Source organism: Neofelis nebulosa, chromosome 3, assembly GCF_028018385.1.
Source record: "Neofelis nebulosa isolate mNeoNeb1 chromosome 3, mNeoNeb1.pri, whole genome shotgun sequence".
Taxonomy (NCBI): domain Eukaryota; kingdom Metazoa; phylum Chordata; class Mammalia; order Carnivora; family Felidae; genus Neofelis; species Neofelis nebulosa.
The window spans coordinates 97,366,180-97,393,764 of NC_080784.1; the positions used below are offsets into that span (position 1 = coordinate 97,366,180).

Below are 27,585 nucleotides of genomic sequence, written 5' to 3' on the forward strand. Positions count from 1 at the left end.
CCTGGAGCCTGCTTCAGATTCTCTGTCTTCCTCCCTGTCTGTCTCTCCCCTGCTAATGCTCTGCCTCTCTGTCTCTCAAAAATTAATAAACATTAAAAAGTTTTTTTTTAATGGGTCACAACCCTAAATGTAAAATGCAAAACTATAAAATTCCTAGAAGATAACATAGAAGAAAACCTGGATGATCTTGAGTTTCGTAATGAATTTTTGGATATAATATCAAAGGCATGATTGATGAAAGAAACAATTGGTAAGTTGGACTTCATTAAAATGAAAAGTTTCTCTGTGAAAGATAGTCAAGAGAATGAAAATTCAAACCACAGATTAGGAGAAAATATTTGCAAAAGACATAACTGACAAAAGACTGTTATCCAGAATATATGAAGAACTCTTAAAACTCAACAGTAAGAAATCAGCTCAATTAAAAACTGGACCAAAGACCTTGACAGACACGTCACCAAAGAACATATACAGATGGCATATAAACATACAGAAAGGTGCTACACATCATATGTCACCATGGAAATGCAAATTAAAGTAATAATGAGGTGCCATTCATTACATCAAGTATGTGCCAGATATGCCTGTTAGAATGACCAAAATCCAGAACCCTGATACCACCAACCTCTGGGGAAAATGTGGAGCAACAGGAATTCTCATTCATTGCTGGTGGTAATTCAAAATGGTATGGCCACTTTTGAAGGCAGTTTGATGGTTTCTTACAAAATTAAATATACTCTTAACATATTGTCCAACAATTATACTCTTCTGTATTTATCCAAAGGAGTTGAAAACTTATGTCCACACAAAAAAACTCAACATGGATGTTTATAGCAGCTTTTTTCACAGTTGCCAAAATTTGGAAGCAACCAAGATGTCCTTTAGTTAGGTGAGTGGATAAACTGTGGTACATTCAGACAGTTATTTAGCACTAAAAAGAAATGAGCTATCAAGCCATGAAAAAAACCATGGAGGAAACGTAAACACATATTATTAAGTGAAAGAAGCTAGTCTGTAAAGGCTACATATTGTTTGATTCCAACCGTATGGCATTCTTGGAAAGGCAAAACTATGGGGTAAAAAGACTGATGGTTATCAGGAGTTAAGGAGAAGAGAGGGATAAATAGGCATAGGTGAAGCAGAGAGGATTTTTAGGACACTGTACCTACTCTGTAGTGAATACATATCATTATAAATGTGTCCAAACTCACAAAATGAACAGCACCAAGAGTGAACTCTAATGTAAGCTATGGACTTTGAGTGATAAGGTTGTGTCATTATAGGTTCATCAGTATTAACAAGTGTATAACTACAGTGAGGGATGTTGAAAATAGGGGAGGGCTTTGCATATTATGGGATCAAGAAGCATAGCAGAAATCTCTGACTTCTCAATTTTTCTGTGAATCTGAACTGCTCTAAAAATAGTCTATTAAAAATCACATATCAACATAGAAGAATTCCCAAATATCACACCATAAAACTACCTTTTCATAGATTAGCGACTTACTATATGAATATATATGGAATGTTTAAAGTTTCATTTCTTGTGCACTAATAATTCTAGCTTAATGAAAGATAATTTAGATTAATCATCTGATTTGTAACATAGGGTTAAGATCTTCATTATAATCAGAATTCACAATTTAGAAGCTTATTTCAAAATTTAAAAACATTTTGATACTTACATAAAATAAAGTTATGCTGAGTGCACCTGGATGGCCCCATCGGTTTAGCGTCCAACTCTTGATTTCAGCTCAAGTCATGGGATCCATCCCTGCTTGGGATTCTCTCTCCCCCTCTCTCTCTGCCCCTCCCCCACTCACAGGTGCATATGCTCTCTCAAAATAAATAAACATTTTTAAAATAAAAAATAAAATAAAGTTATGCTAAAGATAGTTGAATATTAATTAGTAGTGTACTGACAGTAAGCGGGTTCATCCAAAGCATAATCTACAATTAGTAGAAAATAATCACACTGATTCTCAAAAATAAATAAATAGTTAAAAACAAATAGCTGTGAGGAGCCAGTCATTATAAAGGTTGTTTTTAGTTTAGTCTCATTTGCAAAATATTAAATTTTATCAGCTGATTGATATGCTTGCTCAGTTTTACTGATTAAAGCCTTTTGAGGAGAAATGTTAAAAAAAAGTTTTTTTAATGTTTATTTATTTTAGAGACAGAGTGCAAGCAGAGGAGGGCAGAGAGAGAGGGAGACACAGAATCCAAAGCAGGCTCCAGGCTCTGAGCTGTCCACACAGAGCCCAATGCGGGGCTCGAACCCATGAACCACGAGATCATGACCTGAGCCAAAGTTGGCTGGTTAATCGACTGAGCCTCCCAGGTGCCTCATGAGCAGAAATGTTTAATGATCATGTTAGTAAAATTTACTATGTACGTTGGCTGTTTATAAGTTTTGCCAAAAAAAAAAAATTGAATTTATATACCCATGTACATTTTAGGCCACAGGTTATCCTCAGGATATGGTGTCACTGCCCAGTTCTGTGTTTCCTTTTAAAATACGTGATAAGAGGTCTCTTGATTTCAGCTCAGGTCACGATCTCATGGTTTGTGAATTGGGCTTCGTACTCTCTTTCTCTCCCTCTCTTTCTGCCCCTCCACTGCTAGCTCACGCATGCATTCTCTCCCTCCCCCTCCTTCTGAAAATAAATAACATTTTTAAGAAATTAAAATATGTGATATGAGTATATGAATAAAACTAATATGAGAAAGGGGTCTTATTTTTTTCTCTCTGGAATCCCTCAACCTCTGTCACCCATTTAGTATGTTTACTTAGAACTCCTTGACATTCTGTGCTGGAGGCGATTTCTGAAATCCTGAGATAGGCAGCTCTTTGAAAATTGAGGTTTTTTTGTTTTTGTTGAATAATCAATATGGTCATGCTCTGTTGATAGGGTAAGTGTGGTATTCTTGTTACAAACAAGAATTTGTTTGTTGGTATTTCTTTGTTACAAACAAATCATTTTACCCATTTTTTTCTTAAGTTTTTACAAACATATTTATTTACAATATGAATTGAATTTATAGGAGTGTGCTGAAAAACAAAGCCAAATTGAACGAGCCATTAGGGAGAAAAAAGCAGTGGAAGAAGAACTAGAAAAGGTAAAAAGGAAAAAATACCTAAACTCAACTGCAGATATTCACTATTACTGTTTGCTTTCATCACGCTGCCTACTAGCAACCCCTATATTATAAGTGAGTGTTTTTACCTGGAATATATTCAGAATCTGTACTTAAATACTAGTATTGCCTGAATACATTTCTTTATAAGAGTGGCCATAGTACTTGTACTTTTTACTTAAAGGTGTACATTTTTTGAAGTAGCTATCCTTGATTAAACCTTATTCCAGTAGTAAATTTTACTTCATCTTCCTTGTGTTTTTAAATTCTATGCCAACTTTTATTGGGTTCAGGCCATCTATAAATACAAATATGTATAACCAGAAAATTACAACATTGCTCTGATTTTAACCTTTTAAAAGTATAGATTTTTATTTTGTAAGTAGAAAAATATTACCCAAATGATATTTATGAAAAAATACTGTAAGAAGTGTGTAGTTTAAAATTTATTTCTTACTTAGGTAGCTTTTTTATCATCAGTAAATATCCCACTCTTGTAAAATGCCTTGGGAAAAAACAGAGACTACACTTGGTGCAGAATATATGGTGTTTTAAGTGGTGCATTAGGAACTTTTGTAGAGAGGTTAAGTAAGTTACCTAATGTTAACAAATACTAAATGTTACAGTCAGACTTTGATTTTCAAAGAAGAGTACATACATGCTGTGCTACATAGCATAAAGAAAATCAGTAAACTTAGTAATCAGTAAAAAGCATGTAACATATATGTGTTATTGACATAAAAAGATCATGACATCAGATAGTAAATGAGTCCTTTACAAAGCAGCATATAGCATACATGTCATATTCCAAGTGGGACCTTTATGGTCATCTTTCTCCTGCAAGGTTGATTCCTTCTGAGTTACTATATGTTATGGAATAGGTATAGATCCCATTTAGATTGCCACCTGCTATACATCAGGGCTGGGATGAATTTCTTAATATTACATGGCATAGAGTAAGGAATAGGCTTAATTGAGGAAATGTAAAACTTATAATACTGAAGACAACAGGTAAAGAGAAGGCACAGGTCCCTAATTCTCCCACTGTCCAACAAACAAGTGTGCTGAAGTCAAAGCACTGCTGGGACTATACTATAGGCCTGTATTTTAGTAGTGGGACATTAACTTGCTGATACTTTACCTTTTTATAGAGTAGAAGTGACAAAGCAGTCTTTTCAGTGGAAGAAGATACAGGTTATTGGCCAGGCAGTCTGGATTTAGAGGATAGCCTTGTGTGGAATTTGTCTGAAAATGTGAGCTGCTTAGCACCTGGCAACTTCACACTTCTTGGGATGTTATAGCCCCTGTGTCGTGGTAGGAAGCTTAGTCTTATAAGAAGCTGAGCTTGGGTACAGTCACTCCCGTTGGGGAAAGAGGAACTCCCGTTTCAGTTAGATCATTGTCTAGTTAAACCAGAGTAAGATTCTGAAGTCACTTGCAGATAGTTCTACTCATTCCTCCATAGCATATGTCTGTATTTTTTAATACCAGAATATAGAATTTTCTTAAAAGGTATTCAAGACAATTGAATCAAAACAATTATCTCTAAGTGGTGACATTTAGAGTATTTTTTTCATTTCAACTATTTTATATTTCTTTTTAAAATATTGAAACTGTCCCCAGTACCAGATGACTTCACAGGAAGTTCTATCAAACAGTTAAAGAAGAGTTAATACCTATTCTTCCCAAACTATTACCTAAAATAGAAAAGGAAGGAAAACTTCCATATTCATTCCATGAGGCCAGTATTACCCTAGTACCAAAACCAGATAAAGACACCATTGAAAAAGAGAACTACAGGCTAGTATTCCTGATAAGCATAGATGCAAAAATTCTCAATGACAAAACTGAATCCAAACTATACATTAAAAAAAACAAATCATTCACCATGATCAAATAGGATTTATTCCTGGGTTGCAAGGGTGGTTCAGTATTCACAAATCAGTCAGCATGATACAGCACATTAATAAAAGAAAGGATAAAATATTAAAACTTTTTGAATAGTTTACCATAAGCATGAATAATCTCAAAAAATAAGCAATTATATGTCAGTTTTCAACATTTTATTTTATAAATATGAAACACCAAAATTATTGATATGTTTTAGTGTGTTACAGTGGGAACAGATGAACACATGATTATGGGTTTTTATTTATCCATTGATTTCAGTTTCTAAACTGTATAATTTGTTAAGGCAGTTTTCTTCTGTAAGGTAGTACATATAAGCTTCTTTTGCAGATTTACCATGAAGGCAGAGTAAATGAAAGTGATTACAGAAAACTAGAGGAAATGCACCAAAGATGCCTGGTTGCAGAACGTTCAAAAGACGATCTTCAGCTAAGACTTAAGACGGCAGAAAATAAAATAAAACAACTTGAAATAAAGTAAGTTATTTTATATTTTCTATTAACATTTTTATAATTCACATACTTTTTGACAGATTCTTTACTTTTCTTAAATAGGACTTATATATATGTTGGGACAAAAAATTTAGCACCAAATAGAATTTTTTTCAAGCTTATTTCTGAAAACTAATTTGTTTCAGAAGAAACGATTCAACAGTATTATACCATTTGTATCAAATTTCTCCTTTCTGGCAGTTAAATAGAATGCTTATAAGGCTGGGTTTTTCTTCATACTAACTAAGCTATTGCAGTAGCTTCCTTACAATTATTGCTTTTATAATCAGTTTATACTTATATTTCTTTTTTTTTTTGAATATTCTATAATAATCCTTCATGTTTATTTATTACATTGTCTATTAAAATGGTAAATTTATAATCTGGTATATCCGTTCTAACTAATTTTCTACCTTTCCTGCCAGAGTGTTACTTAATACAGTAAAACTTAATTTGAATTGCATGAAATCTCAATCTGTTACAGAATATGTTTGGTAGATATTTTAAAAATAAAGATGAATACTGTCAGCAATATAGTGGAATGAATTGGACGTACCCAGCCCATATCCCTCCAGAGAAACAAATATGTGAAAGGCATCCCTGGACAAAAGTGCCTTTGTGAAAGCTTTGGGATCCAGGTAGGAGGTTACAAATCACTATTGGAGCCCAAAAACAGAGAGGCAGGTCTACACACCAGTGCCAGCATATACTATGGTCCTATCTATGGGCCAAAGCAGCCCCATCTACATGTGGACTTGGCTCTAGCCCTGCTTGTTGACAGTCCTGCACCTAGCCTCTTCCACTTAGGGATTCAGGAGAAGCCATGCCTGTGAGTGCTTCTGATAACAGGCCTGCCAAACTCAGACCTTACTGTGCCTGCAACCTGGCTTTAGTTCCACTCTACTGTAGTCTGGAAGCAACCCTGCCACCCAGAACCAGCCCAGTTTTGGGAGTACTAACAGTTACCCAGCAGAAGTCACACCTGGCCACACCTCTGGTAACAGGCCTGCCAACCACAGACCTGACTGCAGACTTAGCAAAAACCATAAGACATGGATCCAGCTTTGCTGTACCACAGTTTGAGGTAGTCTTTCATGGCTAGGCGTCCAGCCAACCACCCAAAAGACTCAGCACAAGCTACACCCATAGATGCTTACAGTTACAGACCCACTGACCTCAGAACTGACTACAATCCGTGAAGTAGTTTTGTGACCCAGCTTTAGTCCCACTCTACCACAGTCCAGAAACAGTCCTGTGCACATATGGACCAGTTCAGTGGCATGACAGGAGCACCTTTAGGAACTCACTGGACAAAACACTTGATTGTGCCCTTGGTTACATGCCTGCCAAACATGAACTTGGCAGTAGTCACATGACATGGTTTCAGCCTTGCTCAACCACAATCCCAGAAGCAGCCTCATCAGCTGTGGGACTTGGCAGGAGGAAGTCTTCCTCCTTCAGTCTGTAAGGACTAGAAGAGGAATCTGCTTCTTCAAATACACAGATACCAAGAAAGAATCGGGCAAATATGACATCATCAAAGGAAACTAATAAACTAATAAAGGAAACTAATAATTGACCCAAAAGAAATGGTGATCCATGGACTGCTTAACAAAAATTTAAAATATCGTCTTAAAGAAACTCAGCTATAAGAGAACAGAGTCAACTAAATAAAATCAGAAAAATGTTACATGAACAAAATGAGCAGTTTAACAAAGAAGTAGAATCCATTAAAAAGAAACAAACAGAAATCCTGGAGCTGAAGAACTGAACTGAAAAATTCTGTGGAGTTTCAGTAGCAGACTTGATCATTCAGAAGAAAATCCGCATGCTTGAAGAGAGGTCATTTGAAATCATCCAGTTAGAGGAACAAAGAGAAGAATGAAAAAGACTGAAAAAAACCTACATGAGTTATGGGACATCTTAAAGTGAATTAGTATACACATTATGAAAATCCCAGAAGGAGCAGAGAATGAGAAAGGAACAGAAAGCTTGTAAAGAAATAATAATAGAAAACTGCCCAAATCTGGGGAGGGAATTGAACATCCAGATCCATGACACTCAAAGAATCACAGAAAGGCTCAACATCAAGAGGTCTTCACCTAGACACATTATAATCAAATTGCCAAGAATAAAAAAGAATTTTTAAAACAGGAAGTGACTCATCACATACATGGGACTCCCTCCAACCCCAATAAAAGTATTAATGGATTTCTTAGAAGAAACTTTGTAGCAGAGAGAAAGTGGCATGATATATCCAAAGTACTGAAAGAAAAAAAGTGCAAACCAGGAATACTATACCCAGCAAAGTTGTCCATCAAAAGTAAAAGAGAGATTAAAAACTTCCTAAGATGAACAAAAGCTCAAAAGGGAGTGCATCACTATTAGAGTTGCTGTATAAGAAAAGCTAGAGTTTTCAAATGGAACTGAAAGGATACTAATTAGAAACATAAAAATATGTGAAAGAATAAAACTTTCTGGGAAAGGAAAGTATACTGCCAAAGTCAGAATACTCTAAGACTCATAATAGTACTACATAAATCACTTTTAACTCTAGTATAGAAGCTAAAATATAAGATTATTAAAAATAACAAGAAGTACAATAATGTGATAATTGATATACAATATAAAAAGATGTAAAGTATGACATCAATAACACAGAATGTGAGGAGAGAGAGAAATAAAAGTGATTGAAATTGTTACCAATTTAAAATAGACTCATAACAGACGTTTTATGTAAGTCTCATGCTAATCAGAAAAAAAAAAAAAATGTGTAGTAGACACCCAAAAGGTAAAGAGAAAGGAATGAAAGCAGCTACTACAAAAATTCAACAAATCACAAAGGAAGACAACTAAAATAGGAATAAAAGAACAAAGGAACTACAAAATGGAAAACAGCAAAATCACGAGTTACTACCTATTAGTAATTACTTTTAATTTAAGTGGATTAAATCATCCAATCAAAAGACAGAGTGACAGAATGGATTAGAAAATAAAATCCAACTATATGTTGCCTACTAGAGAGTCACTTTAAACTTGAGGAAATACATAGGCTGAAAATGAAGAGATGGCAAAAGATATTCCATGCGAATGGTGCCCAAAAGATAGCAGGAGTATCTTATATCAGACAAATAGAATTTAAGTCAAAAACTATCACAGGAGGGATGCCTGGATGGTTTGGTTGGTTAAGCATCCAACTTCGGCTCCGGTCATAATCTCAGGGTTTGTGAGTTCGAGCCCCATGTTGGGATCTCTGCTATCAGCATAGAGTCCATTTTGGATCCTTTGTCACCCTCTGTCTGCCCCTCTCCTATTCATGTGCATGTGCTCTCTCTCCGTCTCTCTCAAAAATGAATAAACATTGTTCAGTGCAGTTGTTGGGTTGTAGGGTAGTTCTATTTTTAACTTTTTGAGGAACCTCCATACTCTTTTCCAGACCTACCCTACGATCCAGCAATTGCAGTATTAGGCATTTACCCAAAGGATACAGAGATACTGATTCGAAGGGATATGTGCACCCTGATGTTTATAGCAGAATTATCAACGATAGCCAAACTGTGGAAAGATCCCAAACGCCTATAGACTGATGAGTGGATAAATTAGAGGCAGCATATATACAATGGACCATTACTCAGCCATAAGAAAGAGTGAAATCTTGTCATTGGCAGCAACGTGGATGGAGCTAGAGTGTATTCTAAGTGAAATAAGTCAGGCAGAGAAAGACATACAGTATGATTTCACTCATATGTGCAATTTAAGAAATAAAACAGATGAACACATGGTGGGGAAGGGAGAAAAAAGAGAGACGGAAACAAACCCTAAGAAATCCTTAAAGATAGAGCATAAACTGAGAGTTAATGGAGGGAGGCAGGTGGGGGATAGGCTAAATGGGTGATGGATACTAAGGAGGGCACTTGTTATGATGAGCACTTGGTGTTATATGTAAGTGATGAATCACTGAATTCTGCTCCTGACACCAATATTGTACTGTATGTTAACTAAAATTTACATCAAAATTTGAAAAGGAAAAATAAAATATGTGATTATTTCTGATCTTAGCATCTTTCTGATTTTATCATCCTTTGATCATTTCCTAGATCCATCATTTCATTAGAAACTTTATCAGCCAGAGTTGAATAGGAAAAAAGAGTTATGGTATATGGAACTAAAAGACCTTATATATATATTTCCTCTGACACCTGTTGACCAGAGAATGTTCACAGTATTTGATTAGCTGGGTTTGAAAACATAGAAATTTTAAAAGATAGGAATATAAGTTAGCATATTGAAGCAACATACATGTTTGAAGGTTGTGTTACCCAATAATCCATTGTTGAGAAAGTTCAAGAACTATAACCTATTTAAACTGATAAAATGAGATTTGTAGAGCTGGAAGTTTATAAAAAAAAAATTTTAACTCATGCAACAGAAAAATATGAAATAGGTCTTATTGTAATTTAGTAATCTAGACACCTAATGTGTCTTCCTATGGAGTTAATCAAAGTAGTAAAGGAGTTTTGATCATTATCTACTTCACCTTCCTTATCATTAGCTTCAGTTTATCCTCTTGAAGTCCTTGTTACACAGTGATTCTCAGTGTTAGTAAAAATTTGAAAAAAGTTTCACATAGATTTTATAGGTGAGTAGTAACTGTTCAGTGTATTAGTCAAGATTGCTAAGCTGAATGTATTTGCCTGGGCTAATATAACATTGTGAAACCACATAGTTTAAATCCTCAGTGAAGATAACAACTCAAGCAACAACAGATGTTGGAGAGGATGCGGAGAAAGAGGATCTCTTTTGCATTGTTGGTGGGAATGCAAGCTGGTGCAGCCACTCTGGAAAACAGTATGGAGGTTCCTCAAAAAACTAAAAATAGAACTACCCTACAACCCAGCAATTGCACTACTAGGCATTTATCCACAGGATACAGGTGCGCTGTTTCGAAGGGACACATGCACCCCCATGTTTATAGCAGCATTATCAACAATAGCCAAAGTATGGAAAGAGCCCAAATGTCCATCGATGGATGAATGGATAAAGAAGATGTGGTATATAAATACACACACACACACACACACACACACACACATACACACACACACAATGGAGTACTACTCGGCAGTCAAAAAGAATGAAATCTTGCCATTTGCAACTACGTGGGTGGAACTGGAGGGTATTATGCTAAGTGAAATTAGAGAAAGACAAAAACCATATGACTTCACTCATGTGAGGACTTTAAGCGACAAAACAGATAAACATAAGGGAAGGGAAACAAAAATAATATAAAAACAGGGAGGGGGGACAAAACAGAAGAGACTCATAAATACAGAGAACAGACTGAGAGTTGCTGGAGGGGTTGTGGGAGGGGGGATGGGCTGGATGGGTAAGGGGCGTTAAGGAATCTACTCCTGAAATCATTGTTGTACTATATGCTAACTAATTTGGCTGTAAATCTAAAAAAATAAATAAATAAAAATTAAAAAAAGAAAAAAAATCCTCTGTGAAGAGAAATGAGTCAGAACAAAACAAGTCTACACTATAAAACAGAGTGCTTGACTTCTGTTACAGATCATTAAGTTTAATTAAGGGTTCCTTTTGTTTTTTTATCAGTTCCTCAGAAGAGATATCACGTTGCCAAGAAATGATTCAGAAACTTCAAAACTTATTGGAGTCTGAGAGAGAAAACTGTGGATTTGTCAGTGAACAAAGGCTGAAACTTCAGCAAGAAAATGAACAGTTACAGAAAGAGACTGAGGATTTAAGAAAGATTGCTCTTGAAGCTCAAAAAAAAGCCAAATTAAAGGTATTTTCAAGTCTAGTTAGAGTTGAATGTGTACTTGTAAAAATCAAAATATAAGAGAGACCCAGTAAAACATTTTTAAGGCCTTTTTTTTTTTTTTTGCCTTTTCATCAGATAGCACTAAATCATAATGCAGAGCATTAACCAGTCTTTTTTGTATTGTAGAATTTGGCAAGCATACTTAAAAATGATTGCTTTCACTATCCACACACAAAAAAAATTCTTTCCAACCATGAAATACACTGATATTCTTGCCAAAGCAATTTAAGCAGTGCTAGCAAAACTATAGATGAGATAACTTTACAGACTGTCATCCTTGCTTCTGTAATAGCCTCTTAAAAATTGAACTCTAAAACTAGCTCTATAGAGGATGCTACATCAGTATGCTCTGAGAACCTCTCATAGGTAGTCTAAAATTTCCACGCTAGGAGGAAGGCAAGGGATAAAAGTCTCTTCTAGAAAAAAAAAAAATCCCCTTTATTTTCCCTCTCCTTCCCTCTTTCTTCATGGTAATGTTTAACATGCTTTGACAATAGGAACATGTTTAAGGGAGTTTCAAGAAGCACTGGTGTGACCATCAGCATGTTGCTTGCTTTACCCCATTCCATGCAACTTTTGTAAAAGGTGGCATTAACTCTTTATGGTAAAAAGCTGTATCTTCCAGTTTCATAGTAAAGATTGAGATAGCAGTATTCATGTTTCACTTTGTTTTTTGTTACTGTGTACTCATACAAAGTCACATTCCAACCTAATTCATATCAACCCATATGTATTGCCTTCTGCATGTATCAGACACTGTAGTTATTAATAAAAGCTTTAACTCTGAAAGACAGCTTTGTAGATCATACAGAGAGGTTTGTACTTTATGGTTTAGTATGTGGGAAATCTTTGAAGAACAAAAGGGAAGAATCACACCACCAGATATTGACGATATAAAGCTACAGTAACACTGTGCTATCAGTAATAATCAATTTGATCAATGGAACAAAACATAGTCCGGGGACAAACCCATTTTTCATAATCACCTCATTTATAACAAAAGCACTACTGTAGTTCAACAGGGAAAGAATTATCTTTATAAAAAATGATGCTAGATCAATTGGGTCCATATTTTTAAAATAAACCTTGACCCCTATATCACACCACACATTTAAACTTATTTGAGCTGTCTTGTAGACCTAAATGCAACATATAAAACAGTGGACCTTCAAGCTTCAAATCTTCATGATCTTGGGTTAGAAAGAATTTCTTAATGAGAACACGAAATGCAATAATCATAATAAATTAATTGGATTTCATTAAATTAATATTATTGAGTCATCAAAAGACACCATTAAGTACAATGCAAGCCCTGGTTTGCCAGTCTTGCCTCTTAAAATTCACAATCCGGGGCACCTGGGTGGCTCAGTCGGTTGAGTGTCCAACTTCGGCTCAGGTCATGATCTCACGGTCTGTGGGTTCGAGCCCCGCATCAGGCTCTGTGCTGACCGCTTGCTCAGAGCCTGGAGCCTGCTTCAGATTCTGTGTGTCCTCTCTCTGCCCTTCCCCCACTCACGCTTTGTCTCACTCTGTTTCTCAAAAATAAATAAATGTAAAAAAAAAAATTTAAAAAAAATCACAATCCAATTGTCGAAATAAAAAAAGACACCATTGGGGCATCAGGGTGTCTCAGTCAGTTGAGCGTCTGACTTTGGCTCAGGTCATGATCTCACAGTTTGTGAGTTCGAGTCCCATGTCGGGCTCTGTGTTGACAACTCAGAGCTTGGAGCCTGCTTCAGATTCTGTGTCTCCTTCTCTGTCTGCCCCTCCCCTGCTCATGCTCTGTCTCTCTCTCTCTCTCTCTCTCTCTCTCAGAAATAAACAAATATTAAAAAAAAAAAAAAAAAAAAAAAGACACCATTAAGAGGGTGAAAAGTAAGAAAGTATTTGGAATATGGAAAGTATATATAATGTATGTATAATATAATACACTTGTAACACAATAATATATATGTATATATAATAGAACATAACCAAAAAAAGGACTAATATCTAGAATAGAATATAAAAACTGTTACCAGTTAATGATAAAATAGTTAGCAGTTAATAAGGAGAAAACAAACACCTGTTTCCAAAAGTGGGTAAAAACCTTAAATAGGCACTTCATAAAAGAGAATTTATGAAAAAATGTTCAACTGCATTATTAATCAGCAAAATAATGAAAATTGCAGTGAGGTACCACTGCATACCTACCAGAATGGCTAAAATAAAATTAAAAAAAAACTTAGACTATGAAGTGTTGACAAAGATGTAAAGCAACTGGAACTTTCATACACTACTTTGAGAATGTAAGTTGGTACAACCAGCTTACCATTATCTTTTAAAGTTGGACATACATACATACATACGATGCCAAATAATCCTGGCTACATACCCATAGATATGAGTGCTTATGTTCATGAAGACATCTGTATAAGAATATTCATAAAAGTTTTAATCATATCAAACACTGAAAATAACTCATGTTCATCCACATGAGATTACATAAATAAATGGTGGTACACTCAGATAATGAAATAGATGCACCAATAAAACAGAATGAGTATTTCTGTTTTATTTCTGAGTATAAGTAATTATGGATGAGTCTCACAAACCTAATGTTGAACAAAGAAGCCAGACACGAAAAATCTCTAGTCTATTAATTTCATTATTTGAAAGTGAAGAATAGGCATAATTACCTATGAGGATGAGATCAGAATAGAGGTTACAACTTCAATTACAAAATGAGTAATGATTAGGACATATGAGTGAGCCTCCTGAGATATCTAAATCAGGGTGGTGACTCTGGCATGTCAGTATATGTGTAAAACTTGAGTTGGAATGTAGTTCATTGTAAGGAAAAGAAAGATAAATCTTGGCAAAGGAAAGTTTAGTAGGAGTGCAGATAAAACAAGTAAGTGCACTATGTGGTTGATGGGCACATAGGGATTCGTTGTAATATTTTTATTTTTATTTTGTGTATGCTTGAAAGTTCTCATACCAAAACATTTCCATAATAAAATAAGTCAGTGTACTTGGTGAAAAAATATTTGTACCTTGTTCGATTTTAAATTTTACATTATAAATTTCATATGGGTTTATAACTAAAAGCTATTAGTGACACTATAAAACATTAGTGGGAAATGTAGGCAGATATGTAACTGATAGATGGAAAAGAACTTTCCTAGCAAAACAAACAAAATTGGAAGATATTGCAAATGAATACATTGGTAGGTTTAGGTATATAAAGTTTTTAAATATTTAGAACCATTTTTAAATGTTTTGAAAAGAAATAACTGGGAGAAATAATTTTAGTAAATGGGACAAAAGACAAAAAACATTCATACATAGGAGCTTTAAAAAATATAACCCAATAGAAGAACGTGTAGGAGACATGAACAGAAGTCACAGACTAAGGAAACAAAGTGCTAGTAAATAACTTTTTTAAAGTTTAAAGCCACTATTAATTAATTGCATAGTTATCAGTGAGTGAATGTGCAACTGAGAGTTTAAAATGATACACATTTAGAGGCCCCTGGGTGGCTCAGTCAGTTAAGCATTCAACTTCAACCCAGGTCAATCGACTGTGGCTTGTCAGTTCAAGCCCCACATCGGGCTCTATACTGACAGCTTAGAGCCTGGAGCCTGCTTCAGATTCTGTGTCTCCCTCTCTCTCTGCCTCTCCCTCCCTCACTTGCACTCTGTCTCTCTCAAAAAAAATAAATATTAATTTTTTTTAAAAATGGTACACATTTAGAGTCTAAAATTTTCTTGTAAGAAAATAAGTAAAATATTTCATAATTCAAAAAATCCACTGCAACATTATTCATAACTAGAAATGAAGGAACAATGAGATGGTACATCTATAAAATACTGTATTGAGTCATCATTAAAAATTGGTTCTAAATAATTTATAATGTTTTTTATATTGCTATGTCTAAGTTTTAAAACAATAAGAAAAAATATAAGTATATATATATTGCAATTCTGTAGTCACTACTCTAACTTCTAAAATTCATAAATAAAAAACAACAGGTAGAGTAGAGGTAGTTATCTCTGAGTTGTCAATTACAGAAACCTTATATTTGTTTTTAATTTTTTTTAATCTTCCATTACTTTACAATATGTGTATGTTTAGGGGTTTTGGTTTTTATAATGGGGGAGAGGGAAATTCATGACTTTCCCTACCTGGTGCTACATTTTATCTATCTTTAACAGTTCAGGATAGTAATTGATGTTTTGGAGAACAAAAGGATGACAGAACTATTTGTGTGAGTGGTTCTCTGCAGAGGAAGAGCACAAAGAAAAAAGGGAGACCATAAATCCTTTCTTCCTACCAATATATTGAATTTAACCATTAGTGGGACTTCTGTTATAGGAGACTCAGTTGTTTGTAGTCCATAGCTGCAGATCTGTCCAGTTTAACAGTTGGAATTTCACCAGCTAAAGGATCTGGCATGTGTTTAAAGACTACATTTTGATACCAAAAAGCCATCATTAATTTGGTCTACAGATGTGTTTTGGGAACTTTACTATGTTTCAGGTGCTGAAAATGTAATGAAGACATGCGCCCCCCCCCCAACCTTAAAACTGTCATTTTTTCATGGAGATGGGCAAACTTTAACATGTATTTACAAACTAATAAATACTCTTTAGGAAAAACATAGGGCACTGAGAGAACTTATAACAGAGGGACTTGATTTGGTTCTAGATAGAAGCAATAATTGAACTAAGTTTTAAAAATTGAATAGAAATAACTAAGACAAGCAGGAGAGGTAAGATTACTTCAGGCAAAGGGAACTACATGTGAAAATGAGCCAAGAATGAGAAGCCATTGTAACAGAAACAAAGAAAAAAAAGGGAAGAGTAGCACAACACAAGCTTGTTAGAAGTAGACAAAGACCAGGTTGTCACAAAGAACCTGAGAACAAGGCTTATCAAATTACAAATAAGCTTTCTAAGAAGAAATGGGGAGTTAACTAGGCAGGCAGACTTCTAAAACTGTATAGATGCATTTATCAGTTTTTAATATATATATGAGAGAGACAAAGACAGAAATAGACAGTTCTGCCTAACACATAAGAACCATGGCTTCTCCAGGCAAGGTTGAGATTGAGACAGAGAAGGAGTAGGAGCATATTCAAATCTAAATTTGCAGAATCCAATAAGACAGAAATTAAAATAGCAGGAGTCAAGGAGCCTCAGGAGCTTGTAATATAATAGAGAATTAATAAAACTAAGGTTGTTTTCCCAGTGCCAGTATTTATAATTATATATTATATATAATATATATAATATATAATTATATATATATAAAAGTGCCAGTCTTAAATTTCTACTTGTGTATTATTTGAGAAACCAAATTTAAGAGTTTTAGGAAGCACATTGCATTTAGCAGAAGTAGTGAGGATGGGTGTTTGCAGTTTACCCCAAGAACCATGGATTTTGCTGTTGTTTAGTTTTCCTTGGTATTGAGTAAAGTTGAGTCCTTTTTATTCATCCTTTTTTGATTTTGGAAAGTGGCCATATTTGATGAATTACTATAAGCTATACCAGCTGTAACGATCTTTAAAGCACATTACTTTAAAATATCATAAGATAAATATTCTTTATAATGTTTCTTTAGTATCATAAGATAAAGATGGCCTGAGAGTACACCAAATAAATTGTTCTAGTGACTGTTTTGTCAGTTGCCTCAAGGATGGTATAGACAGTTTCATTCTAGAAGCATTCAAGAGAAGGCAATTCATTACATACACTGAATGCCTGAGAGCATTAGGGCTTAATTTTCTCCCTGAACCCCAATTAAGAATGCTTCTAGAGTATCCAAAAAGCATTTACTTATATGTTTATTCTGCATTATTTTTACCCTAATGACATAAATTAGCTGGAAATAATGGACAATCCTTACATATGAGATTCCAAAAAATCATTATTTATAGTCTTTTTTTTTTCCTGAAAAAGAAATATTTGTTTATACCATAACTGAAGTGGTAAAGAAATTCTTGTATATTACTTTCTTTACAAAACCCTTTAAAAGACAACTTGAAATTTAGTATGAGATGAGTTGAGGAGATTCTGAGTTGAGCACATTAAGGTGCTGAGAGGATGGTGCATTTGGAGAGGTCGTGGAGGCTCTGCACACCCCCAAATCCATACCTTGCCCTATATAACTATTCCATTTGCCTGTTTCTGAGTTGTACCCTTTATAATAAATTAGTAAACTTTTTTTTTTAATGGTTTGAGTAAAAAGCTCTCAGTTATTTGAGAGCATGAACATTTTCCATGGATCCTGGCAGCAAAAGTGAAAGTAGATAATGAGAGCAGTTTTATATTAAATAGTATACTTTTTTCCTACCGGCATTTTAAGATGTTGAGGAAAGTGTTGCAAAAAAAATTGTCCATAATTCTGGTTTCACCAAATTTAAATTACAATACAGGATAAGTCTTCATTTGTGATGAAGGAAAATTGTAAACCTATTTTTATATATCTCATCCAGACATTTCTGTGCCACAAACACAACAATGAGTTATTGCTTTTGTAAGTGTCACTGATCAATGTATCCCCTACAGTAGAAAAAAAATAAATAAAAGAAGATATGTGTTCATTTTGTTCCTTAGATCAGTACAATGGAACATGAATTTTCAATAAAGGAACATGGATTTGAAGTTCAATTAAGAGAGATGGAAGACAGTAATCGAAATTCCACTGTTGAACTGAGACATCTCTTAGTGACTCAACAGAAGGTGGCCAATAGGTGGAAAGAAGAAACAAAGAAACTTACTGAAAGTGCAGAGATTAGAATCAGTAATCTAAAGTAAGTCCACTATTAATTGTTTGATACATTTTACAGAATAAATTATTTAACCTTTAATGTCTTTGCCATCTTTTTGTAAAAATATCTTATTTTTTTATTCAGCAAATATTTATTGAACTGCTATGAAAAATATTAAGCATTAGAAACCAAAACTCATACTACATTTTTGAAAACTTTAGTCACATTCCACAGAATATAATGATTTTTTTTGGACGTGGCAGTTTAGAATCTTAATACTCTTTGCATATAGGTATAGCATATAATATTTTGTAGTTGCAGCAGAATGTGATTGATTTGCAAAGCCTGAAATATTTGCTCTCTGGCCCTTGAAGAGAAAGTTTGCTGACCCCTGCCCGGAAAGTACTTGAGCTTTTATGCTGAATGTGATGGGATGCTATGGAAAGCTTTGAGCAAAGTGATATGATCAGGCTTAAATGTTTAACAAATCAGTTTGATTGAAGTTTGAAGAACAAACTAGAGGGGCAAGGGTAGAAGGGAGAAGGTTGGCAAATACTGTAATAATTGGCATATAAAATGATTCTAACTTGGATTAGGTTTTGAAGGGTTGGAAATCATTTTAAAAAGTTTGTTTGAACCATGTTAAATATGTGCTGCCTAGAAGACATTTAAATCGAGATATTAACTAGTCAGTAGAGTCTGTAAGTTTGAAGTTCAGGGAAGAGATTGCAACAGAAGCTATAATTGTGGTACTCATTAACATATACGTGATTTTTAAAGTCATGGGATAATATTGTGTAGAAAGGAAGTCTAGGTAGAGAAATTAAGCTGTCAGAAGACTAAGTTCCAAAAGTTATATTCTGGAGAGATGAAGACTGAGACTGAAAGAGTCTGAAAGTCTGAAAGAGACTGAGAAAGAATATCCAGAGAAATAAGAATCATGACAGAATGGTTAAAAAAGAAATCTTTTTTTTTTTCAGGAGTATAAGCAATAATAATAGGTGATATTTATTTAGCACATAATGTGTTTTTTTGTTGTTGTTCTAAACGACTTAGATGTACTTACTTAAACTTTACAACAACCCTAGAACTGGATAACATTATCATTTACATTTTACTGTAGAGAAACTGAGGCTGAGGGAGGTTAAGGAACTTAGTCAAAGTCACTTAGCTAACAGAATGGCCAGTAAAGACAATATGCTCTTAACTGTTGTTTTATAAAATGCTACTGAGTGGTGAATATGGTGAGGACTGAGATTGGACCTTTTAGTTTGTTGCCGTTTGATGGTCTTTGTTAACCATGATAAGAGCAGTTTTGGTGGAATGCTGGAATAAAAATGTATTTGGAATGAATTGAAGAGACAAAGAGAATTTCTGCTTCCAGTTAATGGTGAGCTAGGCAGTTTGAACCCGCCCTAGACCACAACCAAAAAAGTTAGATGAATTGTAGAAAACATCTATCGAGAGCATTAAAGAACTAACAAAAAAAATTGTTACCAATTTGGCTTATCCTGGGAATGCAAAATTATTAAAAGCTTAGAAAATAAATAATATAATTTACTGCATTAGGTTTTTTAAAAAAAGAAAAAATTATAAGGCCTTCTCAATACAGAAAAAGCATTTGATAATATTTGATATCCATTTATCATTTTTCAAAATATCTCTTAGCAAACTAGAAATAGAATTTCTTTAATTTTGTAAAGGGATCTATTCTAAAGCAAACATTTTTATTGGCAAAAAATGTTAGTAACTTTCCTTTGAAGATTGAGAAGATACAAAGAAGTTCATTATTATCACTTCTATTAATGTTTGTATCAGAAGTCCTGATTTTCAGTGCACTGTGGCAAGAAAATAAAAAGGTAAACAAACTAGAAAGGAAGGAAGAAACAGTCATTCTTTACAGATAGCATGACTGTATATGTAATAAGTCCAAAATAATTAATAGATAATACGCAAATATATAAAAATCAATTGTATTCCTACATACCTACAACAAATATTTCAAAATTAAACCTATAATAGTAAACTTAACAATGCATCAAAAAGATAAAATACCCAAGAATAAATCCAACAGTGTGTAAGACTTCTACATAACTATGATATCGGGATGATTAAAGAAGGCCTAACTAGATAGAGGTTAGGCCTAACTAGATAGAGGAAGGCCTAACTAGATAGATCAGGTTAACTGATCAGAATACTCAATGTTATAAATTTGTTAACAGCCCTCCCACGCCCCCCGTCATCTATAGATGCATCGTAATCCCAGTTAAAATCTTAGCACATGGAGCAGTATCCAAAATATATTAAGTGAAAAAATCAAGTATTATACAGTGTGTGTAGTATTCTACCTTTTAAGAGGGGGACGTCTCTGTGTATGTGTGTACATATATATACCAGCATGCTACGTATACACTATGTTCATACACATATGCACACATTCTCAAAAAGAGAGGTGACCAAAACAGTAACTGAAATGGTTCTCTGTGAGGAAAGAGAAAGGAGCAAAGGATGAAGGCTAGACTTCTTTGAATGACACTTGTTTTATAGATATATTGGCTTGAGTTTGAAGCTATATAAATGTTCATATAATTATTTTTTAAATTAAATCAAAAATTTTTTAAAAACCCAAAAATTGAAAGTAAAATTAGGGGCGCCTGGGTGGCTCAGTTGATTAAGCGTCCGACTTCAGCCTAGGTCATGATCTCACCATTCCCAAGTTCGAGCCCCACATCGGGCTCTGTGCTGATAGCTCAGAGCCTGGAGCCTGCTTCGGATTCTGTGTCTCCCTCTTTCTCTCTGCCCCTCCCCCACCCACACTCTGTCTGTCTGTCTGTCTTTCTCTCTCTCAAAAATAAATAAACTCTAAAAAAAATTTTTTTTAAATTGAAAGTAAAATTAGACAAATGAGCTAATTGTGTAGGAAGTTAATGGCTTAATTACACAGATAAATTATGTCAAGTTACATTAAACACAGTAATTAGACTGTATATCCCTAGTGAGATAAATCCTAAGGATAAAAGGAAATGTAAAAAAAACCATAAACTGTGTTTAGTAGTTATATCATTAGAAATAATATCGGTATTATTATTATTCTGAAGCTTATAATTATGAGATAAAGCAATTGAGTAATTATATAAATGTCTTTAAGAACCAAGATTTTTGTAATAGAGAAGAAACTCAAAGAAATTAAATAAAACTTACAACTCTAATTGAAATTGGGAATATAATGGGAACTCATGATGTGTTTTACTCTTAAAAACATGTGTCTCCTGGCTCTGTCCACTAAAAGGACCTGGAAGCACTGACCAGTATTCTGTCGCAATGAGGTATCCCAAAAGAAACCAGGACTCTTTAAAGAAATGATTGATAGGGGCGCCTGGGTGGCGCAGTCGGTTAAGCGTCCGACTTCAGCCAGGTCACGATCTCGCGGTCCGTGAGTTCGAGCCCCGCGTCAGGCTCTGGGCTGATGGCTCGGAGCCTGGAGCCTGTTTCCGATTCTGTGTCTCCCTCTCTCTCCCCCGTTCATGCTCTGTCTCTCTCTGTCCCAAAAATAAAAAATAAAAAATAAAAAAAATAAAAATAAATAAACTTTAATAAAGAAATGATTGATCATAGATCTAGGTTAGAAAAGTAGAAGATGAGCCTAGAAAACACTTTGTTGTAGCAAAAGGTAAAGAAGGTATCAACATTACTTGGGTCATGGCAAAAGTACCCAGGAGCTAACTTAAGTAGGCACCCTCTGGCTGATGTGGGGGCAGTTTGAACATCAAAAAGAGTATCTACAATAAATTGAAACATGTCAAATATATTAAAAATCCGTGACTTCAGAATGATATTTAATAAAGAAAAAAAGGCTTTGGACACCTTTGGAAGATGCTGTGGAACCAGCACATTCTGGAAACAGATAAAGTGGAAAGTCAAACTTTTATTGTACCTTTCCTTTACTCACTATACTTCCTCAAATGCTACTTGGTTTTTCCTACTATAATAGCCTTTACTTCACTGCTTACAGAACCAGTGTAGAGATTTTGCCATTTAGTTGTTCAGTGTGTCTGTTCCAATTATGCATCCCAGAACCAGGGAAATAACCACAGAGTTGGATTGTAGACACACTAGGCCCATTGTGAGACAACGTAAGCGAAGACTTCATTGATGACCTGATCTGCATAGACCTCTCCTGGTTAGTGACCACAGTGGTATTTGGGATCTGTAGAATTTTTTCAGCAGCCTTGCTCAGTAATACTGAAAATGTCCTGGATTTCTTTTTCCCCACTGCATGGTCACCCTGCTAACTCTTCACAGGTCCCTTAGACGAAGGCCAAGAGGATGTATATATGGATGTGTAACAGACTCCTTTTAAACGTGTAGATGCATGGGAAAGGGCACCAGCTTCTCCTGTAGGTCATCTACAGCAGTAGTTGGAGATGGTGAGAGATAAATGAAAACAGGATTCTAGTTTGTCCTTATAGTTGCTTCCGTTCATATCTAGCTTTTCTTCATGACATCTAGTTTAGCTGGCCCATAGTGACTTTGGACTTAACACCAGATGCAGAAACAACTGCATTGCATTGGCTTTTCTACCAGCTCCCACAAGTGTGTCACACCTAATTCCCAAAATAAATCCCATATTCTGTATCACTCAGTGTAGCTCTGTTTTCCTGAATAAACCCTGATACATATAGGAATTGGTTTCAATTACAGAAGTAGTTCCAGAAGAATATAACCTCATGAATGGGTACTCCAACTGGATCTGGATTATCTGGAATTGATTCTCTGCTTTGATTAGATTTAAAGGCCACTGGTAAAGGGTACACTGGTAATCCATGCTATGCAATGGCAAAACAGTTACTTAAATTATCACCTATATAATCAAGTGCCTATAAAGGATAAGGTGTGTAAAGTTTTTTTGATGGAGAAAACTGACAAACCAGAGACTCAGGAAATAGTTGCAGGTTGCAGTTTGAGTCCAGTGACATTCAGGCTGGAGACCTGAAGAGCCATTGTTACCATTCAAGTCCAAAAGTGGTCTACTGCAGAATTTCCTCTTGCTTGGGGGAAGTCAGCTTTTTGTTCTATGAGGCCATCAACTAGTTGTATGGGGCCCACCCACATCATGAAAGGTATTCTGCTTTATTCCAAGTCCAGTGATTTAAATGTAAATTTTACCTAAAACACTCTCACAGACACATCCAGAATAATGCTTGATTAAACATCTGGGCACCATGGCCCAGACAAATTGACACATAAAATTAACCATCACACTCTCCATTTTACACATGAGGAAACTCTAGACTTTGAAAAATTTATACAGATCCATAATTCATTGTCTGCAATTTTAAATTTGAAAAAAAAACCCGAAAACAGACTTTTCCAAAGTTAACTGCCTACACTTTGGTGGCAAACCTGACTTGAACTGACAGGAGGCTATTTATGGTATAGGTATATCTGTGTGTGCACACACATATATGCATGTGTATACAGATACACATAAACATTTATTATGCCTATTCACATGTTTTACTGAGAAATATTTATGACTACTGTAATCTCCATCCTACTCTAAACCCTTAAAATACTGTTCTTGGCTGTGTTAGGCTTTGCTATATTATACATGTAACTTGTACACACCAGCTAATTATTCCCAGTAGGTTATTGATAGTGAATGTGTTTTATTTCAGTTTGTATTCTCTGAAGTATCAAAGTACTTTGCCAAAAGGAAGCACGTAGAATGTTGAATATAATTGTCTTGAGTCTGTCAAAATACTTTTAACACAACCCCGTCTATTGCTTTCATCTGGGCTAGAAAGATTGTTAAGGTTCTTTACAACTTGTGACTTCAGGAATAGTACTTGATTTTTTGAAAAATAATTCACCCCAGTTATATACTCATTATCAAGGAATTTTTACATGATTCCCTTGAGTTGTCCCATTATTACATAGGAGTCTGTGAGTTGTAAGATTATTCTTTTTTTTTTTTTTTTTGGCAGGATATTTTGTTAGTCCAGAAAGATCAAAGAATGTCTTCAAAAATTATAGATACCTTTTGGGGAGCCTTGGTGGCTCAGTCAGTTAAGCATCTGACTCTTGATATCACTAGCCTCGGCGGGGCTCCACACTCCATGCTGACTGTGCTTGCTTGGGATTCTCTCCCTCTCTCTCTCTGCCCCTCCCCTGCTCATGTGCTCTCTCTCTCTCAAGAATAAATAAATTTTAAAAATATAGAAATTTAAAAAAGATATCTTAGACTTTAAGTTTTATAGATCTTAACTTCCATACATTTATATTTTAGCATATAGGATTAAATATATTTGACCAGTAAACACCTTAATGAATGTAACAAATGCCCACAAATTGAATTCTTACATCTAAAATCACTTTTTTTGAGAGAGAGAGGGCGCTAGTGAGCAAGGGGCAAAGAGAGGGAGAGAGAGAAGCAGGGTTCACCTGGGGCTTGTGCAGGGCTTGAGCTCACCCGATGTGGGGCTTTAGCTCATCCAAGTAGGACTTGAACTCATGAACTGTGAGATCATGACCTGAGCCGGTCAGATACTTAACAACTGAGCCACTCAGGTGCCCCTAAAATAATTTTAAATGTTCTAACTCATGCTTTTAAAATAACCTGTAAAGTGCTGTGTGAAGGAAAATTTGTATAGTTGTTTTCAATTATAGACAAATCAATGATTCCACAGATTATTTTTCCCCCAAAACATAAATTGAGGCGGAGATCTGGCATGGGCACAAAATAGATGTGTCCCCACATGTGGTAAACACAAAAGATCAAAACAAAGTGAAGATGAAAAAGAGAGTAGACTTGAATTACCTTAGAGGAAGATAGAGAACACAGTGGTGACATTAAACCAGATGGGCTATAATCATAAAAAGAAATTGAATAAAATACTTTTTTTATAAAAATATGCAGAATAAATCTGAAAACATGAAACCTTGGTAGCTGGGATTATTTTTTTTTCTTTGCAGATGTCAGTTAACATTTTATTTTTTAAGTTCTTATTTTAATTCCTGTTCATTAACATACAGCATTATATATGAGTTTCCGGTGTACTATATAGTGATTCAGCAGTTCCATACAACACCCAATGCTTATCATGACAAGTACACTCCTTAGTCCCATCACTTATTTAACCCAGCCCCCCCCCACTCCCACCCCCTTCCCCTCTAACCGTCAGTTTTCTATCTCTCTCTCTTTTTTCCCTTTGCTTATTTGTTTTGTTTCTTAAATTCCACTTGAGTGAAATTATATGGTATTTGTCTCTCTCTGACTTATTTCACTTAGCAGTATACTCTCCAGCTTCATCCATACCATTGTAAATGGAAAGATTTCATTCTTTTAATGGCTGAATAGTATTCCATTGTATATGTATACCACATCTTCTTTATTCATTAGTTGATGGACTCTTGAGCTGCTTCCATATCTTGGCCACTATAAATAATGCTGCTATAAACAAAGAGGTGCATGTATCCCTTTGAATTAGTGTTTTGTATTCTTTGGGTAAGTACCCAGTAGTGCAGTTGCTGGATTGTAGGGTAGTTCTATTTTTAACTTCTTGAGGAACCTCCATACTGCTTTCCACAGTGGCTGCACCAGTTTGCATTTCCACCAGCAGTTCACAAGTGTTCTTTTTTCTCCACGTCCTTGCCAACACTTGTTGTATCTTGTGTTGTTGAGGCTAGCTGTTCTGACAGATGTGAGGGATAGCTGTGGTTATATGATATAATCACTCAGTGCCTTTAATACATACTGATAATATTAACATGGTGATACTAGATTGGAAAGTCATCTATCTTTTGGTAACACTCTTCCTAATGAGCTTAATCAAGATAATAAAAGGCTTCTTTGACTACTCAAACTATAGTTTTCAAATATTGGAAATCACAATAGATTTTAGAAATGTTGATCTGGTGTGAGAATTGAAGGTGAGAAATACACTGCAGCAGAAAAGATCCAAAGCTTAGTAATGAATAACAATTTTGGAGGAACATATTTGCTGGAACATAAAGATATTGGTAACCAAAAATTAATAGTAAATAACATCTTTAATGATAATAGCAATGTTTATATAATGAAATACAGCTACTTTTTTTTTTAATTTTTTTTTTTAACGTTTTATTTATTTTTGAGACAGGGAGAGACAGAGCATGAACAGGGGAGGGTCAGAGAGAGGGAGACACAGAATCTGAAACAGGCTCCAGGCTCTGTGCTGCCAGCACAGAGCCCGACGCGGGGCTTGAACCCACGGACCACGAGATCATGACCTGAGCCGAAGTCGGCCGCTTAACCAACTGAGCCACCACCCCCCCACAGCTACTTTTTTTTAAGATGCAACAAATCTTGGCACTAAAAGATAAAATATAGATATCCAAGAAAGAAATATCACAGGGAGCTCTTCTTTAATCATGTTATGGAATTAACTGTTTCCACAGAGTTGATTTTCACTTGATCTTCTCTGTTCAAGAGTTTCATTATCCAGTTCATTGCTGAATTACTAATCTCTCCTAAAGCTTTCAGTTTGGCCCATTTGGGGTGTGGGGGAGAAGGAAAGAAACCAGGCAAAAATAAATCATAGCTTTTAAGATCGTATACATAGCTGCTACAAGAATGCTTATAGTAGCATTTTTCATAATTGTCTCCAAATGGAAATGCAAATGCCCATTAGCAGTACAATGGATAATGAACTTATTACTCTATAATATCCTGATATACCTAGACATCCCTCTTTCTAGCATATTCCTAAAAATGGAATCGTTGAGTCATAAGGAATGCATATTTTCAACGTAGTAGAAAAGGCCTCACTGTTTCTCAAAATAATTGTAACTATTTACATTTTTGCAAGTAGCGTAAGAATTTCTGATAGTCCTCAGCTCCACTCAGTGAAGTCAGATATGTTAAATTGTGCGACTGTAATGATTATTGGTTTCTCATTATAGTTTTAACTTGCAGCTCATAATTCTATTGAAGTTGAACATCTACGTTTATTGGCCTTGTGAACTTTTATTCTGTGAAGTGTCTCTTCAAGCCTTTTAACCATTTGTCTATTGTTTACTTTTTCTCAAATGTTGCAAATATCTTCTCCAAAAAACAAAAACAAAAATATCTTCTCCTATTTTGTGGCTTATCATTTCCTTCTTTCTATTTTTCTCTTCCCCATCTCCTGACACATTTTGATAAACAGAAATTATTAACTTTGATGGAGTCATATTTATCTCTTTGGTTTTATGATGACTGTGTGTCTTATTTTAAAAACTCCCTTTCTATCCTGACCTCTAAAGATTCTCTTTTAGCTTAACTACCAAAAGTTTTATAGTTTTACCTTCCACAGATAAGTCTTTATTCACTCTAAAATTGATTTTGTGTATAGGGTAAGATAGAAGTCCATTTTTTCCATGTGGTAGCCATTCATCCCTGTAACCTTTCATGACAAAATTGTCATTTCCT

The 27,585-nt window shown here is 35.0% G+C and overlaps 1 protein-coding gene across 6 annotated transcripts in view; it reads left to right on the forward strand.

The window, feature by feature from the left end:
• The window catches only part of SCLT1 (sodium channel and clathrin linker 1), a 222,928-nt gene that overhangs the window by 150,333 nt on the left and 45,010 nt on the right, over positions 1–27,585 (forward strand). For all 6 annotated transcript variants that reach the window (XR_009259311.1, XR_009259312.1, XM_058721393.1 and 3 more), the window contains 4 exons: positions 3,046–3,120; positions 5,377–5,522; positions 11,151–11,343; positions 17,980–18,176. Coding sequence is in view for 4 of the 6 variants with exons in the window: in XM_058721393.1 (XP_058577376.1) it covers positions 3,046–3,120; positions 5,377–5,522; positions 11,151–11,343; positions 17,980–18,176 (611 nt within the window). In the remaining 2 variants the exon portion in view is untranslated. The remainder of the gene's footprint in view (positions 1–3,045; positions 3,121–5,376; positions 5,523–11,150; positions 11,344–17,979; positions 18,177–27,585) is intronic.